Source organism: Protomyctophum bolini (assembly GCF_963924005.1).
Source record: "Protomyctophum bolini genome assembly, chromosome: 22".
NCBI classification, from domain to species: domain Eukaryota; kingdom Metazoa; phylum Chordata; class Actinopteri; order Myctophiformes; family Myctophidae; genus Protomyctophum; species Protomyctophum bolini.
In genome coordinates, this window is record NC_137883.1 from 18477899 (window position 1) to 18503338 (window position 25440).

General features: G+C 41.2%; 1 protein-coding gene across 3 annotated transcripts in view; it reads right to left on the reverse strand.

Moving 5' to 3' along the window:
- Positions 1-911: 911 nt before the first annotated feature.
- Positions 912-25440, reverse strand: part of LOC308310041 (nipped-B-like protein B) — a 40327-nt gene continuing 15798 nt past the window's right edge. For all 3 annotated transcript variants that reach the window (XM_080756083.1, XM_080756081.1, XM_080756082.1), the window contains exons 16-47: positions 24909-24995; positions 22154-22385; positions 21504-21649; positions 21316-21396; positions 20873-20973; positions 19850-19982; positions 19548-19630; positions 18817-18949; positions 18535-18678; positions 18346-18432; positions 17992-18212; positions 17435-17537; positions 17239-17337; positions 17002-17148; positions 15027-15161; positions 14486-14584; positions 14297-14350; positions 14066-14180; positions 13818-13954; positions 12787-12927; positions 12318-12411; positions 11429-11583; positions 11246-11336; positions 10858-11031; positions 9927-10117; positions 9316-9423; positions 7975-8178; positions 7153-7299; positions 5973-6316; positions 5465-5639; positions 4663-4866; positions 912-3547 (exon numbers count right to left, since the gene is read on the reverse strand). In XM_080756083.1, the coding sequence (XP_080612209.1) occupies positions 3188-3547; positions 4663-4866; positions 5465-5639; positions 5973-6316; positions 7153-7299; positions 7975-8178; positions 9316-9423; positions 9927-10117; positions 10858-11031; positions 11246-11336; positions 11429-11583; positions 12318-12411; positions 12787-12927; positions 13818-13954; positions 14066-14180; positions 14297-14350; positions 14486-14584; positions 15027-15161; positions 17002-17148; positions 17239-17337; positions 17435-17537; positions 17992-18212; positions 18346-18432; positions 18535-18678; positions 18817-18949; positions 19548-19630; positions 19850-19982; positions 20873-20973; positions 21316-21396; positions 21504-21649; positions 22154-22385; positions 24909-24995 (4725 nt within the window). In that variant the 3' untranslated portion in view covers positions 912-3187. The remainder of the gene's footprint in view (positions 3548-4662; positions 4867-5464; positions 5640-5972; positions 6317-7152; positions 7300-7974; positions 8179-9315; positions 9424-9926; positions 10118-10857; positions 11032-11245; positions 11337-11428; positions 11584-12317; positions 12412-12786; positions 12928-13817; positions 13955-14065; positions 14181-14296; positions 14351-14485; positions 14585-15026; positions 15162-17001; positions 17149-17238; positions 17338-17434; positions 17538-17991; positions 18213-18345; positions 18433-18534; positions 18679-18816; positions 18950-19547; positions 19631-19849; positions 19983-20872; positions 20974-21315; positions 21397-21503; positions 21650-22153; positions 22386-24908; positions 24996-25440) is intronic.

The window sequence follows — 25440 nt, forward strand, 5'->3', positions numbered from 1 at the left end:
CGCGCGATGCGACGCATTGTGAACTTGTAGATCGGCTATTTTCAAATGGCCGAAATGCATATGGCTGGTTTAATGCAGTGGTTCCCTGGGGTCTTTGATGGAGTTCCAGGGACCCCCAGGGGTCTTTGAGGGAGTTCCAGGGGGTCCCCAGCTAAATGATAGTTTGGAATTAATATTGATTTTACAATATAAATTGGGGGTCCCAGAGATAGAAATGCCATTAAATGGGGGTCCTTGACATAACGTCCCTGGAATATCTTTTCCGCAGGTGTCAATTTGGGGGTCCTTGACATAATGGTTTCATGTATGATTATTGTTTTGTAATAATCAAAGTCTACAAAAGTAACTTCAAATTTCAAATAAATGTAGTGGAGTAAAAGTACAATACTTGCCACTGAGATGTTGTGGTGTAAAAGTAATAAAAATGGGAAATACTCAAGTAAAGTACAAATACCTAATTGTACTTAGTTACAGCACTTAAGTAAATGTAGGCTAGTTACTTTATAGTTTACACCAGTGCTTGTTACATCCCCAATGTACATACTTCCATAGCTAGCATTAAGAGTTCTCTCTCTTTAACTCCTAACCAAACATAGTGTGAACTACTAGAACGTCTGAATAAAAATCCCTTTCAGAGTTTTTTGCACATTATCTTACAATTCCATCCTTTGTGGTATACAGAGATAATAGCCTATGTGCTACAGGGTATGCAAAAGGCGACTCTACTCACAATAAATCTAGCTTGAAGTCATCATGATCATTGTAACTGTCTGAGTGTATAATCTACAAGTCTGCTATTTGCATCTTATGTAAATCTTGAGTTTGGTCATGAAAAGAAAAGAAACGGATGTCCATGTGTACATTATGCATTCTGATACTCAAATCCAAACAAGACAAGTAACAAACAGAAGTAAAAAAAAAACTTTATTGTATTTGCTCCACCAGAGGTGCTTGGGGATCCCTCATCTCCTTGTGGGGTGACCTGTTGAATATCAAAACCTAAAGAAATATCGCTGTATACAGGCACAGATACATTGCTTTTTACAGAATAAATTATATCAAAGTGACTCCATTATACAGCAGAGGTAAATGAAATTAAGTAAAACAGGACAAAAATGAAGTGTCAAGTTGCTGGGACTAGGCTAAACTGAAGAACCATCCGGTGCTAGTTTAAACTCCAAGAACACTTTATTAAGAACATCAACAGACTAAATTTCCAACATTCAGTTTCATTTTACAGAACTTTGTGAGAGGTATAAACATTTTTTTTCTAGTTAAACTATGATACAGTGGGAGTAAAAATCTAACAACCAAGTTGCTGCACAACAGCAAACACACTCCCAAACAATGTTTTCACAAACATTTCTTATTTGTGTCTGTCTTTTGTTCCTGCATAACATTTTTTTCCTGAATCTGATTTTATCATTGACCATTGTGCACAATATCCTCCCCGTTAGGTCCTTGCACTTGTTTAAAAGCTGCATTGTGCAATGTTTTTGATTTATTGAGTCAATGTTTTTCCCTCCAAGAACAAATTTGAACTGGTACACCTATATGTTATACATTTCAAGCCGGGAACTCCTGTGTTTGAATACAAATTTGATTTTTTCCCCCCAGAAATCTTTTGCAGCCTCGGGTCTAAATGGGTTAAGACCAGCTACCCCCTTCTGAGCTCCTGTAATTTATTGTCTTCCCTCACTCTAGGTCTGATCACCTCCACCTATACTTCCCACTACTGTGTTATGGCAGATTTTACAGCATAAGATTATTTCTAACCAGGGCCACCAACAGACGGGGGACAATATTGTATTGCAATTTTGTCCCAGGCCCTGGATCAAGGTCAAACCTCTATAATCTGCTGTAATTTGTCAAAAATACATATTTGTGAAATCTGTATAGAGTATTTGTGAAACAACACATAAAAGCTTGTTATTTTTTTTATCTTCCTAATTTTCCGTGACAGTGGTTGAAAACAACTTTACTTTCTCTCCCTATAATGCAAAAATATTGTTTGGTCTGTCGTGTGACGCTACTTTGGCAATCATTTTGCCCTGGGCATGAGCAAGACACACGGTGGACCTGCTACTAAAATAGCACTTTTGATGAATGGGCCGTTACAGCGAACCAATATCTGTGCAAAAGGTACAGGCTAACCATATTACATCGCTGCATACATTTCAATCAGGAGTGATAAGGATTATGGATTTGGGGGGAAAAAATTATAATAAAAAAAAAACCTTTTTTTTTATGACTCCAGCTGAAATGGTTTAATATGTGGATGATGTGACTTTTGCAATGGTGACATTCAAGAAGGTCTCCAACTGACTAAGGCGGGGTTTATTCGAACAAGCACCTACATTTGCATCCATGGGAATAACGGTTTTCCTCAAACACAAAATAAACATCACAAGCGGTTCAGATTCTTCCACACTTCACATCTTAAACTGAGTCCAGTAAGGTCAAAAGCCTCTGGCCCCTCCCGTTACTACAGTTTAATCTAATTATTTACATAGAGGTATGGAAACGCTACCATATGTAACAGGATAGTTTTTAATGTTTCAGTCATGTATTTTTCCTGTGTAGTGTGGGTGTGATTTAATGGGATTAGATAACTCAGATTAATGAATATAACGGCATCCAATTTCCTGCCTTCACTAGATTCCTCACAGCAATCTGGGTTTTGGTGTGCATGTAAACATAGGTCAGATGGCAGCAGCAACATGCCAGACAGAGCTCAAGCAAGGGTGAATATACTATATAAGACAAGGTATGACTTTGAGATTGGATAGAGGTGTGAGTGACAGAAGGTGTTGGTCTAAAGTCTAAACTGAGTGGTTCAATAAGCCTTCACGAATGAATTTTCACGAAGCTCCATTCAAACTACTACCCTCGTCACCTGAAAGAACAAACTGAAACAGCCATACATAGTCTGTTTGGTGCCTGCGCAGTATTGCTTCGATAGGCCAGGGATGGGCAGCCTGGAGGAACTTCTGCAGTTGAAGGGGAGAGCTGGATTATTTGGACACAATGGCTTATTATTGTAGTTCCCCTCATTTATCAGTAGGGGCCACTTTTTCCACAATGCAACTTTAAGGAAACTCCCTGTTTGGAAAACATTAGATCCAATTATTATATCCATCTTTAAGTTGGCTGCAAATGTAAATGTATTCTGACAAAATTGGGTTGATTAATGGGACTTTCCCTCCTTGGCTGCATACAGTGCCCGTAAAGTTTGTACCACTCCGTTTGTAAGCTTGTGTCCACTTGTCAAGGCTATTTTCTTGTAGATTATGTCCGACTCCTTGATGGTATCCACCCAAGGCACCTTTTTGCGACCATCGCGCTTCTTTGCCTCAGCCCAGGGGCTAGAGTAAGACCCAGCCATCCAGTGTATACTATAGCCAGTGCTGGTCTTCCTGATGACCCTAGCGATCTGTGGCCGCTCTTTGACCTTTGAGCAGCAGATGGCGATAACATCCCTAGCCTCCACTTTCGCATTCATGTGACCAGTTGCTTCTGGGGATTTTCCACCTTTTTTTGGATGACGCTGTAGAGATGATTGGCAGAGTTTTAGTACTGATGATCATTACAAGCATCCCTGCAAACTATTGTGCTCCACTGGTTCTCAGCATCAGGTCCAGCGACCACCAGGGCAGTGTTGATTTCGTCAACTAATACTATGACAAAACATGTTCGTCGACTACCTTTTTTCACTGACGTAAAATAAATGAAAACTAAGCTATAATGACTAAAACTAAATATATTGACAATTTCGTCAGCAAATAAAAACTAGACTAAAATGTTAGGAAGGGACTAGTGGACAAGAGATCCAGTATCCAGTCATTTTACATTTTGTTGCATGCATCTACAAGCTCACAACGCATCATGCTGTGAGCTTGTAGATCGGCTATTTTCAGCAAGTGTAAAATCAGTCATTATGATGGCATCAAGGCAAAATACATTTTAGTCGACTAAATTAACTGTATCTTTGGTCAACTAAAATCAGTAAAATGTGACTAAATGAAAACTATTCAAGAGACTATGACTATGAGACTAAAATCAAAATTTGCTGTCAAAATCAACACGGGTCTGTAACTCTTGAGTATACAGTACATTACAAATGGAACGAACCATTTGGTTTTATGTTGTATACTCTCAGAGTTGAATTAACCATGTAGATTGGGTTCCCAGAGATACCCCGTTGTACACCATCGGTGGTACAAAGCCATAAGGGTCGATTTGAACCCCTGGTGATACCCGGACCTGATGTTGAAAACCAGTGCTGTAGTCTACTTCATACATGGGCAACAGGCGGCCCGGGGGCCACATGCATCCTAGCCTGCAGATTCATATCAGAATACTGATAATTATAGTATTATTTAGTGTTGTTACAATTCCAAACATGCAAACGACCTGCGTCTATATTAGTAGCTTAGTATTAAAATTTTATTGTATTTTTTATGTCCAATATATTTGGTATTTAGTTAAAATAATTCAGGACAATACAAAAAATAGCTGATCTCCAAACGCTCAAAAAGTGTCACAGTGCAACACATTTTGAGCTTGTAGAAGATCAGCTATTTTTGCTACGACATTAGGCTAATATGCAATGTGGCCCTCTGGAGTAAGTGTGTAAATATATAACACCCCTGGTCTACTTACTGCAGGGGCTCTGTCATCATCGCTCTCATCATCCTCATCCTCCTCCTCCTCCTCAGATGTCTCAACAGGAGCTTTGTGTCGGTGGTGGTTCCGGGGCGTAGGCCCGCCCAGCAGCGAAGTAATGGCTTTGTTTCTAGCGTTGGCGCTCGCCTCAGCCTCCTCATCTTCTTCATCAGGGTCCAGATGCTCCATCAGTAACTTAAACTTAAAAAGACACATTATTTTTTTAATCTGATAAGAAAAATGGACATTTTCTCTTTTTTGTGTCTTAGTTATATAAACCTCTCTGACCAAAGGTGAATATTTCACTCAAATTCAGATTAACTACTGATCAATAGTAGATCAAATCAACTTTTGACAATGTATAATCAATATATGTACTTCTATTCACATCTGTTTCAACACCACTTCTTCACTAGAAGCTGCTACGACAATGGAAAGGGACCCGAGTCTCAATCATGACCCCCCCCCCCACACATACACACACACACACACACACACACACGCACACTTTCATCTGGGGGTCCCTGGACAAAACATTGTGAGATGGGCGCTCCAGAAAGATAGTGCTTTGCCTGTATACAAATCTAGCAGGGAGTTTCACAGCAATCTTAGACAGCAGGGAGGTGAATACGAATAGGATTCCAGTTGAGATGCGGAGAAACAACCAATAACAGGCAAAAATAATTGGGCCAGCTAAAGATGTGTGGCTGGCTGGATTCTACCCAACCCCAGAGGCATGTCATTTACACACAAACAAACGTAAAAGCATCAGGTTTGTGTTGTGACATTGAATGCTTACATCCAGGTACTGTTTCACAATATTCCTCTTGATTTCATAGCCGAGTTCCGAGTCGGCTAGGTTACTGTTCAGGAAGTCGAGCGTCTGCCGAGGGTTGAAGTGCACATTAGATTTCCTATTCACAGCCTTGTCGTACACTTTGGCAACCTCTGTTGGTGAGTACTTCAGGATTTTGCTACAGTGGAAGGAGAGATTAAGGTTGCATCAGTTTGTGAACAATTGCTCAAATTCACACAGCAATAGCTGCTGTGTGAATCAATTTACCCTTCTGGTCATACTCTAGGCCGGGCGGGCATACATGGGCTACTGGCAGCCCGGTGGTTCCCCATATACACATAATGTGGTCCGGTGGTCAGTATCTGAATACTGATATATTATTGATTTCAGCTGTTCCAATTCCAAACATGGAAGTTTACATGCCCCATTTAAATTACTACAGTCCATTGTATTGTATTTTAAATTGACCATGTTGGCGAGCCCCGCTTTGAAAACCACTGCTCTGGCTTACCTGTCTGAGAACCCATAGAGGCCCTTCAGATGCTGTTTCAGCACCAGAAGCAGCAGGATGCCCTGGGAGGCATTGGCAAATTCCAAAAGAGGCCCTGGGTTATCTGGCAGACGATCCATCACTGTGTCCATGTCCTCTATGTCAGAGTCCGAGTCCGAGTCTGAGTCTGAATCTTGAGGCTTTGAGGACTTCTTCAGCTGCCGGACGTCCTCGTTATCCTCATCGCTGCTGTTGGATCGGCTACTGTTCCGCTCGTCCTCGTCCTCAGAGCAGTACTTCCTCTGCCGAGTCTGCTTCTTCTGCTCCTTCTTTTTCGCTTTCTGTGTGAGGCCTTTGCCCAAAGACTGTACAGAGAGCAAAGTCAGTCAAACAAACTGTTGCTAAAGCGTTATGCTATTCCCAAATATAAACAAAGCTGTACATCTAACTATTAATTCCAGAGATGTCTGTCTGTCATACCTCTTCCGTAGCACTGTGCAAGACTGCTGCTCACTTATGGATCCATGTCCAAATGCGACGACACTCGACACGCCTCCACAGCCCTCGCGCAACATTGCCCTGTTCTCTGGCCTCATTGTACGCTGCTTATAAGCACCAAACATGTGCTTGCACTATTTTAATTTACTTTATTTTCACTCAAATCACCTCCTAGCATTGCACCGCCATTTCCTTGCTCTGCTTGGCTACCTCAGATCACGTGGCACGCAGTAAAATGCATGTTGGGATACAAATTCTTCTACACCACACTTACTAACCCCACAGAAGTATTAGCAGCTCAACGACAAACAACGGGTCATGCGAACGTGCATGCGTGTCGGCCCGACGGGACACATTGTTGCCAACGCGTTATGATTACTAATGCACGATCTCTTCAGAATGAGGCGAGCCTCTCTCTCTCTCTCTCTCTCTCTCTGATCTGATGTTGACAGAGACAGAGAGGCAGAGACAGTGCTTTGCTTGCTTCGTGGACCACTTGGGACCACCTGCCTCAAAATGCATGTATCAATAATAGGCTATGATTGCGTAGGAGGTGGAGCTAGTATCTATAAACTAAGAGACTACTAGAGGAAAATACATTTATAAATAAATAAATAAATAAAAATTGCATGAATGTATATTTAATGTGAGAACTGGAGTGATGTTTGAATGTCTGTCACATGATACTGTGAATGTTTCTCACCTCCTTGAAAGACTGCAGCAGGTTGCTACCGGAGACAGACAGGGTGATGTCCATGTGATGCATGATGAACAGTGGCTCATCCTGGCTCTGGTAAGGGAAGTGGGCCAGGTTGTCTGCTATGAAGAGCAGCATATTCACATCTGTCTTCTGCAGGTAAGAAAGAGTGTATATATAGCATTTATTATTGAACGACTGATATCCATCAGGTCTATGCTTTGTTACACAAGAACGTTCCAACGCCCACCCCAAGAATGATAACTAGAAAGATAGCTATAATGATGTAAGCATCCACACCAATAAACAACGTCGTCTGTCAACATGTTGAACATGACAGCCTGTGAATTGGAATGGGTTTTGATTAACCGAGTGTTTCTACCCGTTCATCAAATCGCTCTGAACGTGATACCAAAGAAACCATTCCCCACTGTCGTCATTATGGTGGTGTGCACCACCCACTTGAGCTGGACCAATATTTAAAACGACATTATGTAGACAGCCATTAAAAGTTTAAGAGACTACCGGTGCTGAACTTCTAGAGTTCTATACTGAATCTAGCTATCCTGCACTATGGTTCCCCCTAGTAGTTTCACTGAAACCACTATGTTTACCTTCAACCCTATGTTGTATTTTCTGATTGTATTTTACACATATATAGCTGTGTCCTATCGCATGGTACCGGTACTTGTTTCAACATTTTATTATGCTTCACTGTGTTTCCTTGCTATTGTGTTTTTTGCAGTGCATTGTTGTAAAGTGCAAAGAGAACCCTTGGGGTGATATTGCACTATTATATAAATAAAAATAAACTGAAACTGAACTTACAGAGCTGTCATCAAACAGGTTGAGCAGTGAAAGGAGAAGAGCCCGTCTGTATTGTCTGTTCCCTCGGACCATAGAGAAGAGATGGGCGCAGAGAGCTGAGCTGGTTTCATCCTGACAGTAACCTCGCACCAAATTAGTACCTTTAGACGAGGCAATGGCCTGCTGCACCTGGTAAGACATCTTCATCCCTGCTACAGCCTTCATCTATGTAAAGACAGAGAGCAAACACATTGTACACAATTATTAACCACTTAAACCCTATCCTACATATAATGAAGATGAATTAAGAATCACACCCGTGTGAAGTGAGGGGCAATCTTATCATCATCGTACATAATCATACATCAACTAATTCCGGCCAATCAGAATTTGCATCCTCGGGATTCCTCGCCTTCGTGTTTGTGTTGTGTTTACCCGAACACTCAAAATGTTCCATTCATTGTCAATGGGATTGAATGTTTGTGTAGGACAAAGTTTGTGTTAGCACATAGCCCCTCCTATGTCCAGCTTTTGGTGTACAGTATATGTGACTATCGCCCGTCAAAAACCTCACTCATCAAAACCTGTCTGTTCTGCCCGGTACTCCTCAGTGGCTGGAGCAATTGATCTGATTTTGCATACGGACATTGACAAAACAACGCCCGTTTTTCACTTTCCCAAAATGTAAGCTGTTTATTTAAGCAATAAGCCACGAGAGGTCTCAGGTTACCGGGTATTTTACACTGGCTGGGGGCGTAGGCCAGCCAAAATACCCGGTAAGCTGGGGCCTCGAGTGGCTTATTGCTTTTCTAAAGCGGTTACAAACATATAGCAATATTAACCTAATAAAACGATTGAATTCACAAAAGTAGCTACGCTTTGCGCCACCAGAGCGAGCCACATCACTTCCTAGTTTTGCTCGGCAAGTAGGCCCAGTGAAGGAGTGGGTTATCGGTGGAATTTACACTGGTCACGTGACGGTAACCAGCCAATCAGAATCAAGTATTGGGACTACCCGTTTTAGAAGTACGTTTTTATGTCATTCGAAATTCGGCTTATGGGACCTATTCACCATGGTTACAGCCCTGCAAGCTATGGGATGACTGCTGCTGGTCATTGCCACACAAAGTGCTAGCCTTCCAACTTATAAAGGACTTTTATTTACAGCATGTACGTAGTGTGTCCAGTCCACAAACACTGATGTAGGAGTAGGAGGGCGGTTTCCATATTATCTTCAGAACACTTGTTCTAATCCAAGTTGTGGGAGCGACACAGATCTGAGCTTGTAGATCTGATATGTTTGCTGAATGTTCACCTATTATGAGAGAATATATTAAGACAGCCAGCACACAAGTCACTCACGTGGATGAAGCCTGTGTATTTCTTGTCGATCTCCACCAGCTGCTGATCAGCCTTGTTTCTCATGGTGGCTTCAGGGTCCGTCCCCATAGCAATTAAGTAGGGCACACACTGAGAGACAAACGGTCCATATATCAATATCTCATCATTGTTTGTCAACTTGACAATTGACAGTGATTTGGATTTATAATCAAATGAAATGAAAGAAGAAATGTGTTCTTGCTAAGCAACAAATTGATGATTGAAAATTGTATCTTCATTAGAATATGCTGGGGTGGGGGTGCATACTTAGTTTAGACTAGTCATAGGTTAGACATGGGTTAAGGTTAGGTGTGCTGCCCCGTGGGAGGTTAGGGTTAGGGTGAGGGTTTGAGATAGGTTGAGCTTCAAAATGTTGGATTAAATTGTTACAATGGTTAACGATAAGGTAACAGAATTATTTTTTCACAGACCCCTCCGATAAACATAATTTCTACCCAGGAATCTTCCACACTCCCACCCACTCCTACAGAGATTCTGACTGCTTCCATCCGTAAAAAGGTTAAATGATTGGTAACGTCATCGTCAGAATCATAGCTCACGAGATGAGACCGAGATGTAGAAAGAGAACGTACCTGCACAGGATGGACGAGACCCTGGTTGAGTGTCAGTACAATGACACTGAGGGCATAGTGCCTAACACTGGAATCTGTATGGAAGAACACCTCCAGCACCTGCTTCAGGTAGAGCTGCATGATGGAGCTGCTCATCCCAGAAGAAATGTCCCCCATCTCTTTGAGATCCTCCTGCTTCCCCTGCTGCTTCCCTGGAAAAAAACAAAGACAAGAATCCATTGGATGTTCTTTTAATCCGTTCATCTCGTCGGGCACCAAATGTTCTCACGTGGCCAGCCGATTTGAGATCTCTGCCTTCAGGGTGGTCCTTCAAAATTGGGACTGTGATGCGAGTGGATTTCGAAGCACAGAGCAGTATAGGGTTAGGTTCGTCTGTGGCTGTTTTCTCCACTGTTCTAGCAAATACATAGACTTTAGCTGTCACCAGAAATATCAGCAGACGGAGATCTTTGATTGCTTGGCGACGCGAGTCTAGTAATCAGATCACAAAAGGGATTTGTTGGAATTCAAGCAGCAAGCCTTATGTTAACCCATTTAGACTCGAGGACGCATCTGTGTCACCTTATAGCTTTTAACCACTTTAACCATTATTTTAAACTTTATCTGTTGAAAAATAGCAGATCTACAAACTCATAGCAAGGCACCGAGTGCCGCACTACGAGCTTGCAGATCTGCTATTTATTTTAATTGTGAAAATGTATGCAAAACTTTGTATATATACTCTTTCACAGCAAACATTTTTAACTCCAATATTTGCATCTGGGAGGGGGGGGTCCCTGGAACAACATATTTTCAGATGGGGGTCTGCGGCCATATACATATCATTCTGGGGGTCCTTGACATGAAAACATTTGATAACCACTGATAAACTGTCAGGATATATAAGACATTGGTAGAATCTGGTTTCTAGGTCTCAATAGGGTAAACTCACACTCTCGGTCAGCTTCCTGCATTCTAGAGTCCTCCTCCTGGAGGTAGGACTGCAGGTTCTTCAGTACTTGGTTCTTCAGGGCAACCGATCTCTTTACGTCCGACAGGATGTCATTGTACATCACCTTCACTTCCTGCTCAAACATCAGCGCTGGGTGCATGATGAACTGGAAACCTTGAGAGGGACGAGAGAGAGAGAACATTTAATGGGGTGAAGAACAGATCTATATACCATGGAGCAGCTATATATATTATTTTTTTTTAATCCGAGAATGCAGAATAATATCAACATGGAAAGATCGCATAACCCTCAAACATAATAGGGTGGTCATAAAGTGTAAACATTGTGAATACATATTTTAATATAGATGAGATACGGTTATATGTACCTAGACCCATGATGGCGTTAATCTGAACCTGCTCATCTTCGTGCGTGGTAAAGTACAGCAGAACATCCAACACTTTGTCCTTGATGACAACCTAAGTAAGAAGCACAGTAAGAGTAGCAGTGGATGAGTAAAACTCCCTCTTAGTCGTGCAAACGAGGTTCAAATACTCAAGTCGTCTCTCACCTTGTGGGTACCCTTGAACTCCTCAAGGTCAAAGTCGAAGTGTCTGCAGAGAGCCCCGACGGTGAATAACGAGCGCAGCAGGGAAGGTTTGTTGGCAGCCAGAGAAGGGTGGTTGGAGTCCTCCTGGTGCTGTGTCTTAAACTTGGTGAGAGTGCCTAAAGACATAACACACAGCCACTGAGCCAGTTAACCTATTAATAAGACCTGAGGCCAATTCTACAAAATGCCTTCTAAAATCAGTGGTTCTCACAAAAAACAGATGTACATACTGGCTACGAAGTGACTTGCTGTGAGGTTGTATATCTGATATTTTTGAATAGTCAATGCTAAAACCTAAATTGACACATGCTTTCCTGGTCTTATTGGGTTGAAAACAAAGTTGTAAATAGCAAACCAATAATATTCATGTTCTGTGTCTCAAGTAAACTAAACAGTGAGTTTGCCAAATAGACAGTGGTTAAAACAATGATTGTGACAGATTAAGTGCAAACTGTCGGCTATAATTAAATAGTGTTCCAAAGTAAAACAGATGAAAAGCTAAAAAACAAAAGCCCTATGGGGACATGGTAACCCACATTAGTGTGTCAATTGGTACTTGGACAGATTAAGTTAAAAACAGTCAATTTCAGTTTAGCTAAAAATGTCTCACTGTGCAATGAAATCCTGATGACTGGCATCAATAAATATTTCCACAGACTCATTTTCAGGTTCTCCTTTCAAGTGTAATTATGAGTGTTTTCCGCTAGTGTACATTACATTGTTGGGATAAATAAGGATCCAAGTTATCAATTAATTGTTCTTCTATCAACCATTCCTGCCATTAATGAAAATGTTCTACCACCAAAGTGACTGAATGACACAAATATATAAACATATAGTAAACATTTACCATAGAACCGATTGAAAGAAGCCCAAACAAACGTGTAGTTGTGCGTGACCTTGTTCACAACAGCTCCAAGGCAGCTTACACAGTGTTGCACAACCTGATGATGTAAATGATTACAACAAATGAATAATGAAATTATAACATTCATAGTTAAGAAAATACAAAGCAGGATAAGAAGCAAAAGTAAACCACAGAAAAGACTACAATGACCAGATTGTTGCTTACATAAAAGCAATCTAGAGCAGATTTTCAAGCTCACAATGCATAGCATTGCAGTTTACATCGACTAGTTTTGGCTAAGAGATTTGGTGTAAACGGAACAGCGGTACAGAACCAAATCAGTTTACAAAGTGGAAGTTGGTTACGTGAAATTAGATAAAAGCATTCTTGTAATCAATGAATAGAGTTTTGTTTCATTAATTGCATGTGTGCCAACTGTCACTCATAGTAGTAAGCTGCACAGGAGACTGACCGTCATGCCATGCTTGATGATAAGCTTCATTAGGTCCTCTTCTACAGTGGTGAGAAAGGTCTCACTGGGCTGTTCCATCAGAGGAACCACCAGTTCCAGGATCTTGGCAACATTACATATCACCATAAAGTCATTCTGCGTCTGAGGACAGGACACAAACACTTCATTACACGGTACAGTGGTTGGAAATAACTCACTGTATGGCTGGAAGACAGCCAACGCGGTTATCTGTAAAGGTTGCTGCTTAAATCCCCAGCTCCCCAGTTGGCAAATACGGTAGCTGTTGCTAAAGTTATGATGGTATGTTTTGTGTTTACCCTTGGGTTTTCAATGGTCTGCCGCTAGACGGCACTATCACTACATATGAGATCATTTTCTTTGTTTTCAGTTTTCATAAAGTGGGCTAGAGGTATTCACTGGTCCAAAATGATACCAAACCCTAACAGACCCGACAACTTTGTTTCGAGATTAGATTGGTGCAGACAGTGTTTATAAAATGACCGAACCCCATTCGCCCCATATAAATTCCAACTGTTTCTGAGAAGCTACAAAAACAGGGCGAAGCATATCCGACAGGAGAGAAACCAGAGAAACCTGGGATACGAGACAGGACCCAACAATCTCAAAATTATAATTGCTATTCATAGGCTATATCATGCGGGTATAAAGTGATCCTAAGTCAGCCTAATCATCGCGCAAGTTCCACAGCATGCCATGGGTTTCTTTCCTGTTCAGCACAAACAGGACCAAATCATACCCAATAAGATGCTATGATCTGCTATTTTTAGTAGCTTGGGTCCTATAAATTTCTCTTTTGGATCACACAGGCTAAAGAGTTTGGGAACCACTGGCCTATAGTATATAGATATAGACCATAACAAAATATGGGAACACAACCTATGTGTCTCTGTGTTATGTTGGGTATTCTGTTCGGGTGGACATCTAATGTGAGCCCCTTGACATTGTCATTGTCAGGATAAAGCAATGTTACTGAAGTGAATAGTGGAAGGTCTTGAGAGAACTGCTCTTACATTGCACTTTGTGGTCAGATATGGCTGCATGGTCATGGCATGTCGGACTGTTAACTGGGCTCTGATCTTGCTGAACAGGTAAAGGGTAGTGATGCAGGCAACTAAACGACTTGAGTCGAACCCTTTGCTCTCACAGTCTGAAACACACAAACACCTCAAATTAATATTAACCACAATAAATGTATAATCAGAATTGATTATGATCACTTGGCACAATTGTATCAATGGGAATGAATATATATGAATACCCTCCAACGTTGGCGTCTCCTCGTATTTGATCATGTGCTCCACTAGATTATCCACCAACTGAATGCAGGCTTTATTGGCTGGTTTGTGTGAAGTACCTTCCTCTGACTTTAGAAGCTGAAGAAGAAGACAATATTGTGATGACAAAAGGCTCATTATGATATATTGTAATTATGAGATATTGCTCACAAAAAACCTAAACAGAAAAGAGGGGGAAAAAGAAGAAAACTCACATTTTCCAGAAGCTGCTCAAACCAATCATAGCCTGTATCTTTACAAGCAGACACCTGAGATAATAAAGAAAAGAAAAGAAAAAACATGACGCAATTAATATCACAACACTGTCACAGTCCAAAAATATTTCCAATTTGTGCACCAGTGTGACAGCTTAGATTTGTGGCTAAGCTGGAATTGCCACTCACCACATCTGTGATATTGAGGACCTTTCTGGTCATAGCGTCTGCATCGTGACTGGGAGTTGGAGTGAACCAGAGTTTCTGGAAAGTCTCATTTACCAGTTTCTGTAGGTGCCAATATATCAATTTGTCTTTAGTGCATATATTCAGCATCAGTAGACAATTATTGCGTGTGAAAACTGTCAACCGGTCAGCTGTTTAAACTTTACACTAAGAATATGACGGTTCTAAGTACCGCTAAAACAACTTGAGCAGTAATAATGGACTTTAAAAACATTAAGCTTGCTAGAATAATTAGCTTAAACAGCCGTTTCTCTTGTTTATGTCATTTCCCGTGCTAAGGGTTATAAACAGGAAGTTTACAAAGGCAGTAACGTTCAGGCCAGCTCTGTTATCGTCTACATCCTGAAACAGTCTTTTAACCACTTTCACCCTTACAACCCTAATTTGATTAGTTATTATAGGTGAAAATTGTCAAACACTTAGTTATTCATTATTATGTATTTGTGTACCACACGAATACACACACACACACACACACACACACCTTGATTCCCTCCTCGTCATTGACCCTTCGTATCATCCTGACACACATGTCTGTGACCTTGTGAAAGTCAGGATGCTCCAAGCAGATGTCCCGCAAGATCTTAATGACCCTCTTCCTCACACTAATACCCGTGTCCTGTTGAGAGTCAAAATCAGATGGGTATATTCAGTCCACAATAAATATTTATGAATGCTGTTTGGAAACAATATTGAATTCTTGCACACAGAGGCTGAATATTTCGTATCCATTTTTTCCCATCATCCAATAACAATTGTTACACTTAGTAAGTGCATTATCTAATTACCGGTAGTTTCAAAATGTTCACAGAATGAAACAAAATTTTGTCATTAAGCTTAGTCTTTAAGCAGTGAGGATTATGATTGTGTGGTCGTGTCACTTGTTAAACACAGATGGTTGGATGATAGGCAATGGGGTAGAGGCAGCCTCAAAACACATCATCATACAGACTGGGGATGGATGTGAAAAAACGTCGAAAATGTAACCTAATCCGGAATGATGTTGAATGGTGGATTAAAGTTCATAAAGCGTAAACATGATTGACACGTGAGGTAATATTTTTTTAACAAGCAACAATTTCAGCCATAACAAAACTTTAAACACAACTTTGATCTCAAGTTTTCTTCAGAGGCTTGCAATTGTCCTTTTGACCACTCGGTGGCAGTGTGGAGAGAAACAAAACGTTACCTCAGCTGAACTTTCACACCCAGAATGAACTTTCAGCTAGAGTTGGCCAATGTCTTTGACAAAGTACCATTTCACTGTTCTGTGGTACTTATGGCTTATTGCTTTCAATGAGAGGGGTCACAGAAGTGTGCATATTAAGTTATAAAGCCTCTTCACACCTGATATTGATAGTTTCCGTTAAAGGGCAGTTCACACACTAGCTATGTTCCCTCAGCACTACGCTCATTCTGTAGCGTCACACCCTGTAGCGTCACACCCTGGGTGACCACACCGCGGTTCAGAAACAGCGCATGTTTCCACAAGGAACGCTTCTTACCCTTTTCTGCACAATGAATCCAAAAAGTGAAGGGCCAAAAAGCTTTTACACTAATTCAAACTTAGGATCGGCCAAGAAAAGCCAAGTTTAAACGGTTACACGCTCGTTTACAGCGGTTGTTTATCATGTTTTTCAAGGAAAATCTTTAGCGCCTCCCCTGGTCAAAAGTAGAATTAGATTTCCAACTGACTTCAGTTCACTCGACATGCACGCGCACACGCACGACCGCTGTAAACGCTCGTGTAACCGTTTAAACTTGGATTTTCTTGGCCGATCCTAAGTTTGAATTAGTGTAAAAGCTTTTTGGCCCTTCACTTTTTGGATTCATTGTGCAGAAAAGAGTAAGAAGCGTTCCTTGTGGAAACATGCGCAGTTTCTGAACCGCGGTGGGAGGGGCCCAGGGTGTGACCTCATCTCGGAGCTACAGAATGAGCGTAGGGAGAGGGCACATATGTGGCTATTCACACACCAGGGTCTGACAGCCAGTGAGAAAGCGAACTGCTGATACAATTGTTCATGAAGTGGTCCTGATATGTAGTGTCGCCTGTCATAATGAGACTAGCCTGAACTAATCAAATTGAATTGTGCTCCTTTAAAGTCGTTATCTTAAGACTTCTCGTCATCCATGTTGAAATATAATAATCATACTAGCTATATTCCAGGAACAAACGCAAAGCAACATGCATTTCTCAATCAATAATAGGGTTTGGGGTCGGGACACTGCCGAGATAACTTACTCAACCAGAGACACCAGTGAAATAATATTGAGGGGCAAATGTCATTGCAGCTCGGTGCGTGGACACTTGCGGGAGGTCAGGATAGTTTGATTGAAATAAATGTATTTTAATTCATTTTCTTGCCTGCTCCCTCACTCATATCACTGTATGTCAGGATGAGGTGTTAGAACTACATATTCAGGCATCCAGCAGATGCGAACAAATCTAAAAAATGTACCAGTATCCTTTCAATGAGCATGCCATAGTACTGCTCAATGAGCTGGGGTCGACTCAGCACGAAGCGGCCCAGCAGCTCCACTGCTGCCTCCCTCACGCTGGTGGAGTTGTCCATCAGACGGCCGTGCACGCCACGCTGCATGTCCTGCTGCAGAGCACACCAGAGGATATGCACAAAGGTCAGACAGAGAGACAATTTAACATTGTTGAGGAGAAGCCGATATGGGTGCAGACCTACCCGAGCCAGAATACTAGGATCCGCAGCCACCACCTCAGACAGACATTTCATGGCTTTCGTTCTGACAGCAATAGCGTTCTCACCCAATACTCGGAGGATCTATGAGGGGGTGGAAGATAAGAGTATTACTATTCAAAGAAACCAGACACATTACTCTACTCACCCTCTATGTCCCCCTCCTCACGGTAGCTCTTACCTGTGTTAAATAAATATCGGAGCTCTGTGCCAACGGCCTCATAGAGGCCAAATATCTGACAATTAGACAGGAGTCCTCATAGTCCACAGTGTCAGAGTTCATCCTGAAAGGAAGTGGAAAAAGATCATGATCATGAGCTATTGTGAGCAAGTGTCAAAAAGTATTCTGGCTTGTATTCAGATGGGTTGGCTAAGGCTGTTTAGGTATTATAACCCAGAGGGATGAAGGCATTCTAATTGGCCATAAGCCATAAGTAATAATGATCATGATAAATTATACATTTACACCAAAAGCCAAATTAATTAAGACTGACAAAAAAAAGCTAAATGATTGAAAATAGAAGTACTGAAGTGCTTCTACTAGCTTATGAAAGATTGGTATCATACACGCCTAATATAGAATATTTCAGTTTGACTAATATAATTAGGGGGCCTGGGTCGCAGGCCAGATATATATATATATATATATATATAAAATAACATGTTATGGGAAAATCTAAGTACCGGTATTCAATTTACAGTGCGAATAATGAAAATATTATGCCTGGCCTGTTGTACCTCAGTGTTTGTAATTGCGACGGTGGAGTCTTGATGAGTTTGCGGAGGAACTTCTTCCGTGCCTCAGCCCTCTGTATGATTTCAGCAGTGGATTCAACGTCCTTGGAGTGGCGCTGGCCATCCGACGAGTCTTCATCCTTCTGGTTCTGAGACTTCATGATTTTTTCCTTCTCGGTTATGGTGTCCCTGAACCACTGGGCAATGTAAAACTTCCTGGCAAACTGGATGACACGAATAAATGTTAGCGAATGTAATATATGTATGGCAAGAGATCTCGATCTTATGAGTAAGCTGTTACAGGGATAAAAAAGTTATAACTTTTATGAGATCCCCCGACATACAGGTCATACTTACAAGTAGAGACGGCTCTGTCTCTGTGTTCTCATCGAGGTAGTCCAACAGAACCTTCTGCAGTTGCTGTGTCTCATCATTGCCTGAGGTCTGAACCGGGATCAATAAAAGCGTCATGAAAGCAGTTCAGAGAACCACACACATGCTTAAAGCTACGGTCTTAAAAGTGATTCTGACAACAGATCTATCTACCCCTTTGAGGATGCGATCAATGGCGTTTTGGTCCATCTTGCTGGCGACAGCATCTTTGCGCAGACGTGACGCGACAGTGCCGAGGTAGTCTAGTGATGCCACCCTGAGGGCCATCTCTGTCCCCTTGTTGCTGAACTGATGCACCTGTAGTTAGAATATCACAAAGAGCACTTCAGCCGAAGAACGTTTGGAATGGATGTGCAACAAGCACAACTCTTCTCACAAACAACTTTTAACAGTTCCTCCTTAGACTGAATGATAATAATTACAATAATTACTTACCAACAACCGTCCCAGTAGACCGAGCAGCAGTTCAGCTGCTGGCCACTCAGGTTTATTTACTGAAGTCAGCAAGTCTTGGACAAAGTTCACAAACAAAGGACGATAGTCGTCCTCTCCTTGTTTACTACCACACCTAACACAGGGAAAGAAGACCTTAGGTAAAAATGTTCCACTGTAAACAGATTTACAACAAAGTTTAACAAAACTACTTGTTGAAGAGTGAAGGGGTTCCCACACTGTCACAGACCTTTGTCATGCCTGACAACGTTCTATGACAGTGTGTATCTATTGTTCCACAAACCTAACCTACACCATTTAGTTCAGGTGTGTAAAACTGTCTGTCATTCTTATTTACCAAAATTGTAGCATTATAAACACCTGAACACAATCTCATATGTTTCTCAATTGTTTTTGAACCAAACTTTACAAAACCAGAAAGTATTGGAAAGGGTTGAACATAAAAATTTTTTTAAAGTAAGGCAAGCCAAAGTGTGTTCATTTCCACAAGGCAATTCAACGTGCTTTACATAAAATATTAAGCATTAAGACACTATGCCACAGAGCTCAATGCCTTATTTGTTATTGATTTATTTTCTGGATAGGACAGTGGAGACAGGAAAGCGAGGCAGAGGACAGATGACGTGCAACTGAAGCTCCTAGCTAGGAGCTGAACCTGGTATATGGTCTATGTTCTTACAGGCAAAGCCACCAAGATGCCCCCAATGCCTTACTTCTTGAGAAAGACTGACAGGAAGTTCTGAGCTGTCCTCATAGCAGTTTCATACGAGCTTGTGATTAGGACATCTTGATCCCCCTAGTAACACAGCAAGAACAATGGAAAATACATCAGTGGAACTTAGAAAATAAAATGCAGTGTTTGCAACTAAGAAACGTTAGCAGTTGCCAGTTGTTATATACACACACACAATAATTCATTACCAATGACTATCCCTGTAACAAACTACCAACAATTTCTATTGTTTTCCCATGTCCCAGCATAAACCAATAGAATGGTGTGAGTCGTGTGACATACCTTCTTCTTGTCATGCTCATCCTGTAAATCCTTTTCAGATGGAAGGTGCACCACACACTGGATGAGCTGCAGAACCAGAGCAGTGACCATCTGGATGTAAAAAGCCTCTCCATCACTGTCGCTGCTATTTAGCCTATGTGAAAAATAGCAGAATCAGTACAATCAGTACAGTATCAACTAGGGCTGCACAATATATCGTTATCGTATCGATATCGAGGTATGAACATGCACAATATCAGTATCGCAAAAAGTCAACGGTATCGCGATATAGATATATCGTCGACATATCGATATATCGTCTATATCGACAATATATCGTCCACTTCTAAAGCCAGCCCTCTATTTTAGCCTGTGCCCCTCGGAAAATAAACCATCACTCGTTTGTCCCTCTGTCCTGTTGTAGCCTGGCTCCAGCCCTGCATCGCTAGCCAGGTCCATTAAGAAAATATGTTATGGCGATTCAGGTCTGGAGTCTCCCGACGACGGTGTCAGCTAGGGCTGCACGATATATCGTCATCGTATCGATATATCTGCCATGTATATCGTGATATGAATTTTTGTCCATATCGTGCAGCCCTAGTATCAACAGTAGTGTTAACTTTGTCGACTGAAACTATGATAAAAAAATATTGTTCAGTCCACTACCTTTTTTTCACTGATAACACTAAATAAAACTAAGCTATGATGACTAAAACTACTATATTGACAATTTTGTCAAATAAAAACTAGACAAAATGTAGAGGCACTATTCGAAAAGTCATTTTATGATTTATGTCACAGCTTTGAGGCACGACGAGAGCTTGTAGATTGTCTATTTTCAGCACACAGCTGGGTAGAAATCATGCATTACACGGTCCATCAACAAACAAGACTAAAACTAAAAACATGACTAAAATATGACAAAAACTAAATGAAATTTTATTCAAAAGGCTATGAATAAAACTAAATCATGCATGTCTATAAAAATGTTTTCACGTTTTAAATTGTGCGAGAGCAATTTAGTGTGTATGTTTTTGCAATTACCTGAAGTTCCTGAGGCTGCGTTTGTTAGTAGACAATCTGGCCAGAGACGTGAAGATCTCCTCAAAAATTAGCTGCCTGTGTTTCTCATAACGAGAGAACACCTGAGGAAGAGCAGAAGAACAAACACCACTCAGAAAAAATGCGCTACCCGTTTTATTTGAAAACAATTTGATCCGACAGGTCACATTGAATTGGGGAATAAACATGCATTTTATTTTATTTTATAAACATCAAATCACAGTGTACAGCACTTTGGTTCAACACTTTTGTTTTAAGTGTGCTCTATAAACTAAGATTGTATTGGATCTAACCAAAACAGTTTGAGCATGAGATAACATTTGCAAAAACTTCTTCTCTGATGCATAAGAATGAACATAAATGTACAACAATGCTCAAATAGAAGCCAGGACCTGGTGTGATCTTCCCATAGTAGACTGACTTACCGCTGTTATAACATTGATGGCACACAACTGTAGCTCACTGACATTCTCAACAAAAAATGGCGTGATGCCCATGGAAGACACCTAAAATGAGGAAGCACAGAGATGTCAATCAGCGTTCCAAGAGCTCAAGGAGGGGTCACAATCACAACCCCATGAGTGACCTCAGACCAAGGAAACAACGATCTCACCTGGAGGATGCTGGTGTCTGTTAACAGCTGGATTTCCAAGAGCTCTGAGATGTTGCTGACAATGTCACACACTCTGTTGTACAGCGTGACTATCACCTTCTGTTTGTTTGTGGAACACTTTGCCCGTTTGCCCTTCGTGCTTAGACCTTGGAGAGCAACAACAAATGGATTATAAAAAAAGATGACAAAATAAGAGGAAGAGAGTATCGTTGCCTGAATACACAGTAAACCATTTGGTGGAACAAGTGGCTGGGAGGTGACTTTTTTGTCACAATAGACAACTCAGACACACTTAGGTTACATGGCTTTGGTCAGGAGTGTGCAGGAAATCGACAAATGGACAAAAGAGCCAATTCTAAGAACAATGACTCAGGTATTTTGAGAAAGACAGTAAATAACTATGTCCCTTTTATTTTAGAATTCTATTTCATATTACAAATAAAAGTGTATTTAATTAACCACATGAGCCCTAGCAGCCCAATTCTGGGCATGTCTTAATAAGCGAAAATTCGTCAAAGATAGGTGAACAGCTAAGCCGATCTACAACATGCAATTTCCGATATTTTATGTACAAGGACGTGCAATGAGTTTAAGTGGCTTCCAAGTGCATAAACTCCTGGAGGGATGGAACAAAGTGATCTGCAGCTTACCTCCACGAGGATCCATTCTGTAAGCAGCATCATACTGAGGGTAAAGCGTGTTCTGCAGGTGGAACTTGGTGAACTGCACCACCCTCTCAATTACGTCTTCTAGGTAAACGGCCTGGGGCATGCGTGGAGATGTCATGACATGGAGGGCAGTCAGACAGGCATCAGCTGACTTGGTCACACGCTCCATAATGAGGTCTCGCCACAGACGCTCTTCGTCCATTGCATCGTTACCCTACAGGACAATTTAGCAGATACAGGGTAATACATCAAATACATAGAAATAGCCATCAAGAATCATAAGCAAGATAAGAACCTAACATCTGTCTAACAGTAGAATATCTGTACACTATAGAGTGCTATGTCTACATAAAATGCTATCTAAATTAGGAGGACAAGAGGAAGCCAGTCAAAAACAAAGACTGGCTTCAAAGCTTCAAAAACAACATGGGCAAACTAGAATTGTTCAATTCAGCGCCAGATAACTTCAGTGACCCTGACCACAAACTGCACCATATGTCAGACATTGAGTTAAGAGATCTAATATACCGTCGCTGTCGGACGGAAACCTTGAATGTCCCAAACTATTACTTTTCGAAAAATAAAAAGAAGAAAATGGGTGTCCCCGGGAAGTCCCTGGAACTTCCATACCCACAGGAACACGCCCAGGGTGCTGGGCGCCAAGCCGCCCAGCATATAGTTAACTCATTCATCGCTTTTAAGAAGTGCCAAAAAGTCCCTAAGCGCCAGTCTCTATACATTTTTTTATTTAATTTAAATTTTCATTTTTTTGTTTAAAAAAAAAAAAAAAAAAAAGATTGTTTTTTTTTTTTTTTTTTGGTCCAATGTTATACCCGTCTGAAAAAGACGACAAAGACGTCGTTGGCGCTGTGGGAGTTGCTAAAAAAGAGGTCAATTAGGTCGTTGGCAGACATTGAGTTAATGTGTGTGTGTTAGGCTGCGCAACAGTGACACTTGGTTGTGAAAACCAACCAAGCGCTATTTTTGTGCTCGGACAGACCCAGCCAGGGACGGACCCAGTGACACACAAAGCTCCGTAATGGAGTGGTTGCACCACTCAAAATCCTCCAGATCCCCAGGAATGCCATGTGCGGGTCCCCAGGTGGCCGGGCCATTTCCGGCGAGCCGCCCCACGTCCGAAACGGTTGAGAAATGACAGACCTGTCATTACCTGAAAACCAACCAAGCTATTTTCGTGCTCGGACAGACCCAGGGACGGACCCAGGGACACATAGCTCTGTAATGGAGTGGTTGCATCACTCAAAAAAGCAGTTTTTCAATGGATCTCTTAATGCTTTTCTAAATAGGCTAAATATTTATATTTAAAAAAACTGTCAGACATGACCACTTTTCATTTTTTTGGTGATTGCATGTGTGTGTGTGTGTGTGTGTGTGTGGGGGGGGGGGGGGGGTAGTTTTTGTAATCTAGGTGTTTTCTTCGATCCGGATATTTCCTTCCACCCAAATCACCAAAGTAGTCCAGTCATGTTACCATCAAATCAGGAATATCGCTAAAATTAAACCTTTTTTGTCATATGGAGACCTGGAAACCGTCATACATTCATTCATATCTTCACGACTGGATTATTGTAATTCACTATACTCTGGTATGAGCAACAAATATATATCTCGCCTCCAGATGGTGCAGAACTCTGCGGCTCGCCTTCTCACCAACACAAGAAAACGTGAACATATCACACCGATTTTAGCTAGTCTTCACTGGCTCCCTGTGAGCTACAGAATTGATTTTAAGATTGTATTGATTACTTTTAAAGCTCTACATGGTCTAGTTCCCATTTATTTAAGAGATTTGCTGCAACCCCATAACCCTGTGCACTGCCTCAGATCATCGGATAGGGCCCTCCTAGTTCCTCCTGCAACGCGTCTGGTCACTCGAGGTGGCCGGGCCTTTGCGGCTCGGGCAACATTGCTCTGGAACTCCCTGCCTTTGGCTCTTAGATTAGCAGAATCAGTGCCTTCTTTTAAAACGCTTTTAAAAACACATCTGTATGCAAAGTGTTTTTCCTAATATTGTTTTTAATTGTTTTATTGACCTGTTATTTTCTTCATGGTTTATTGTCTCTGATGTCTTGATGTTTTGTTGTTTTTATGATTACTGTTTTATAACCTGTCTGTAAAGCACTTTGTAACTGTAACTATATGTTTGGAAAGGTGCTGTACAAATAAAATTCATTCATTCAGTCAAGACTGCTAACTGCAGAATCGGTCAGCAAACCTGCCCAAAACAGTGTTGTTGTTAGTAGGAATAAACACGAGTGCGGATTCCGTCTCGGGTTTGGGCCAAATAGTCATGCCCCTAACCCAACTAACTTGGTAGCGTGCAGCCACTATTTGTCCAACAACCACAGACTATTTTGGCCGATAAAGTATAGTTTTAGACCGCACCGGAGGGGCTACACCACCGAGAGTTGCCGTGTCGAAAGTTGTGAAGTTCCACCGCCCCAAGGAAATCCCAACACCGAACAACATTTCCCACCACAGAGATGAAAACAGATTAATCACTTTCAACTTTATGAAAAACATTCAAAGATTAAAGATACCCGACCACAACGATATGAAGCTTCATGGCCTTCTTGTTGAAGATGATACGGAGAAGAGTCGTTGAGCAGAGTGACATACAATATAGGGTGACAAACAGTACACACACAGACAGCCTCAACAGTTTCACAATGGCTTCACAGCTTCAACCAAAACTAACAAGAGATGGATAACTTACATGGTTCATTAATGTGGACAATTTGGCGCCATCCTCAATGTTCTTCTCCAGAATGCCCAGAATCTTTACCAACTTTGAAGTTGGAACCTGTAGATGAAACATGATGGATCATGCCTCCATTTTTCTAACATCTCACAGTGCATAGTAGGCATGTAACGATATATCGATATTAATCCCGACAATATGAATCGATTCGAATTGAAATTCATTGAAATAAAAAAATCGAGGGCTAGTGTGATGTGAAATGTGAGCTTTAGTCATATTCCATCATATTCAAGTGCTTTTGGAGAGAAATGATAGTCACTTTCAGTAGTAGAGCACTGTAGAGGGGAGCTTTGCGTGTCTGTGACTGTGCCCAGGTGATGATGGTCGTTGATGCTCATCAAGGAAGGCAATTAGTATGTTTCTGCACTGTCAAAAGTAATGATACTTCTTTTGCAATGTAGTTAAATAAATTATATAAAATTTAAAAAACTGTATTTATTCTTTAAAATATATATGTTTTTTAATATCGTGAAAAATCGTATCTTGA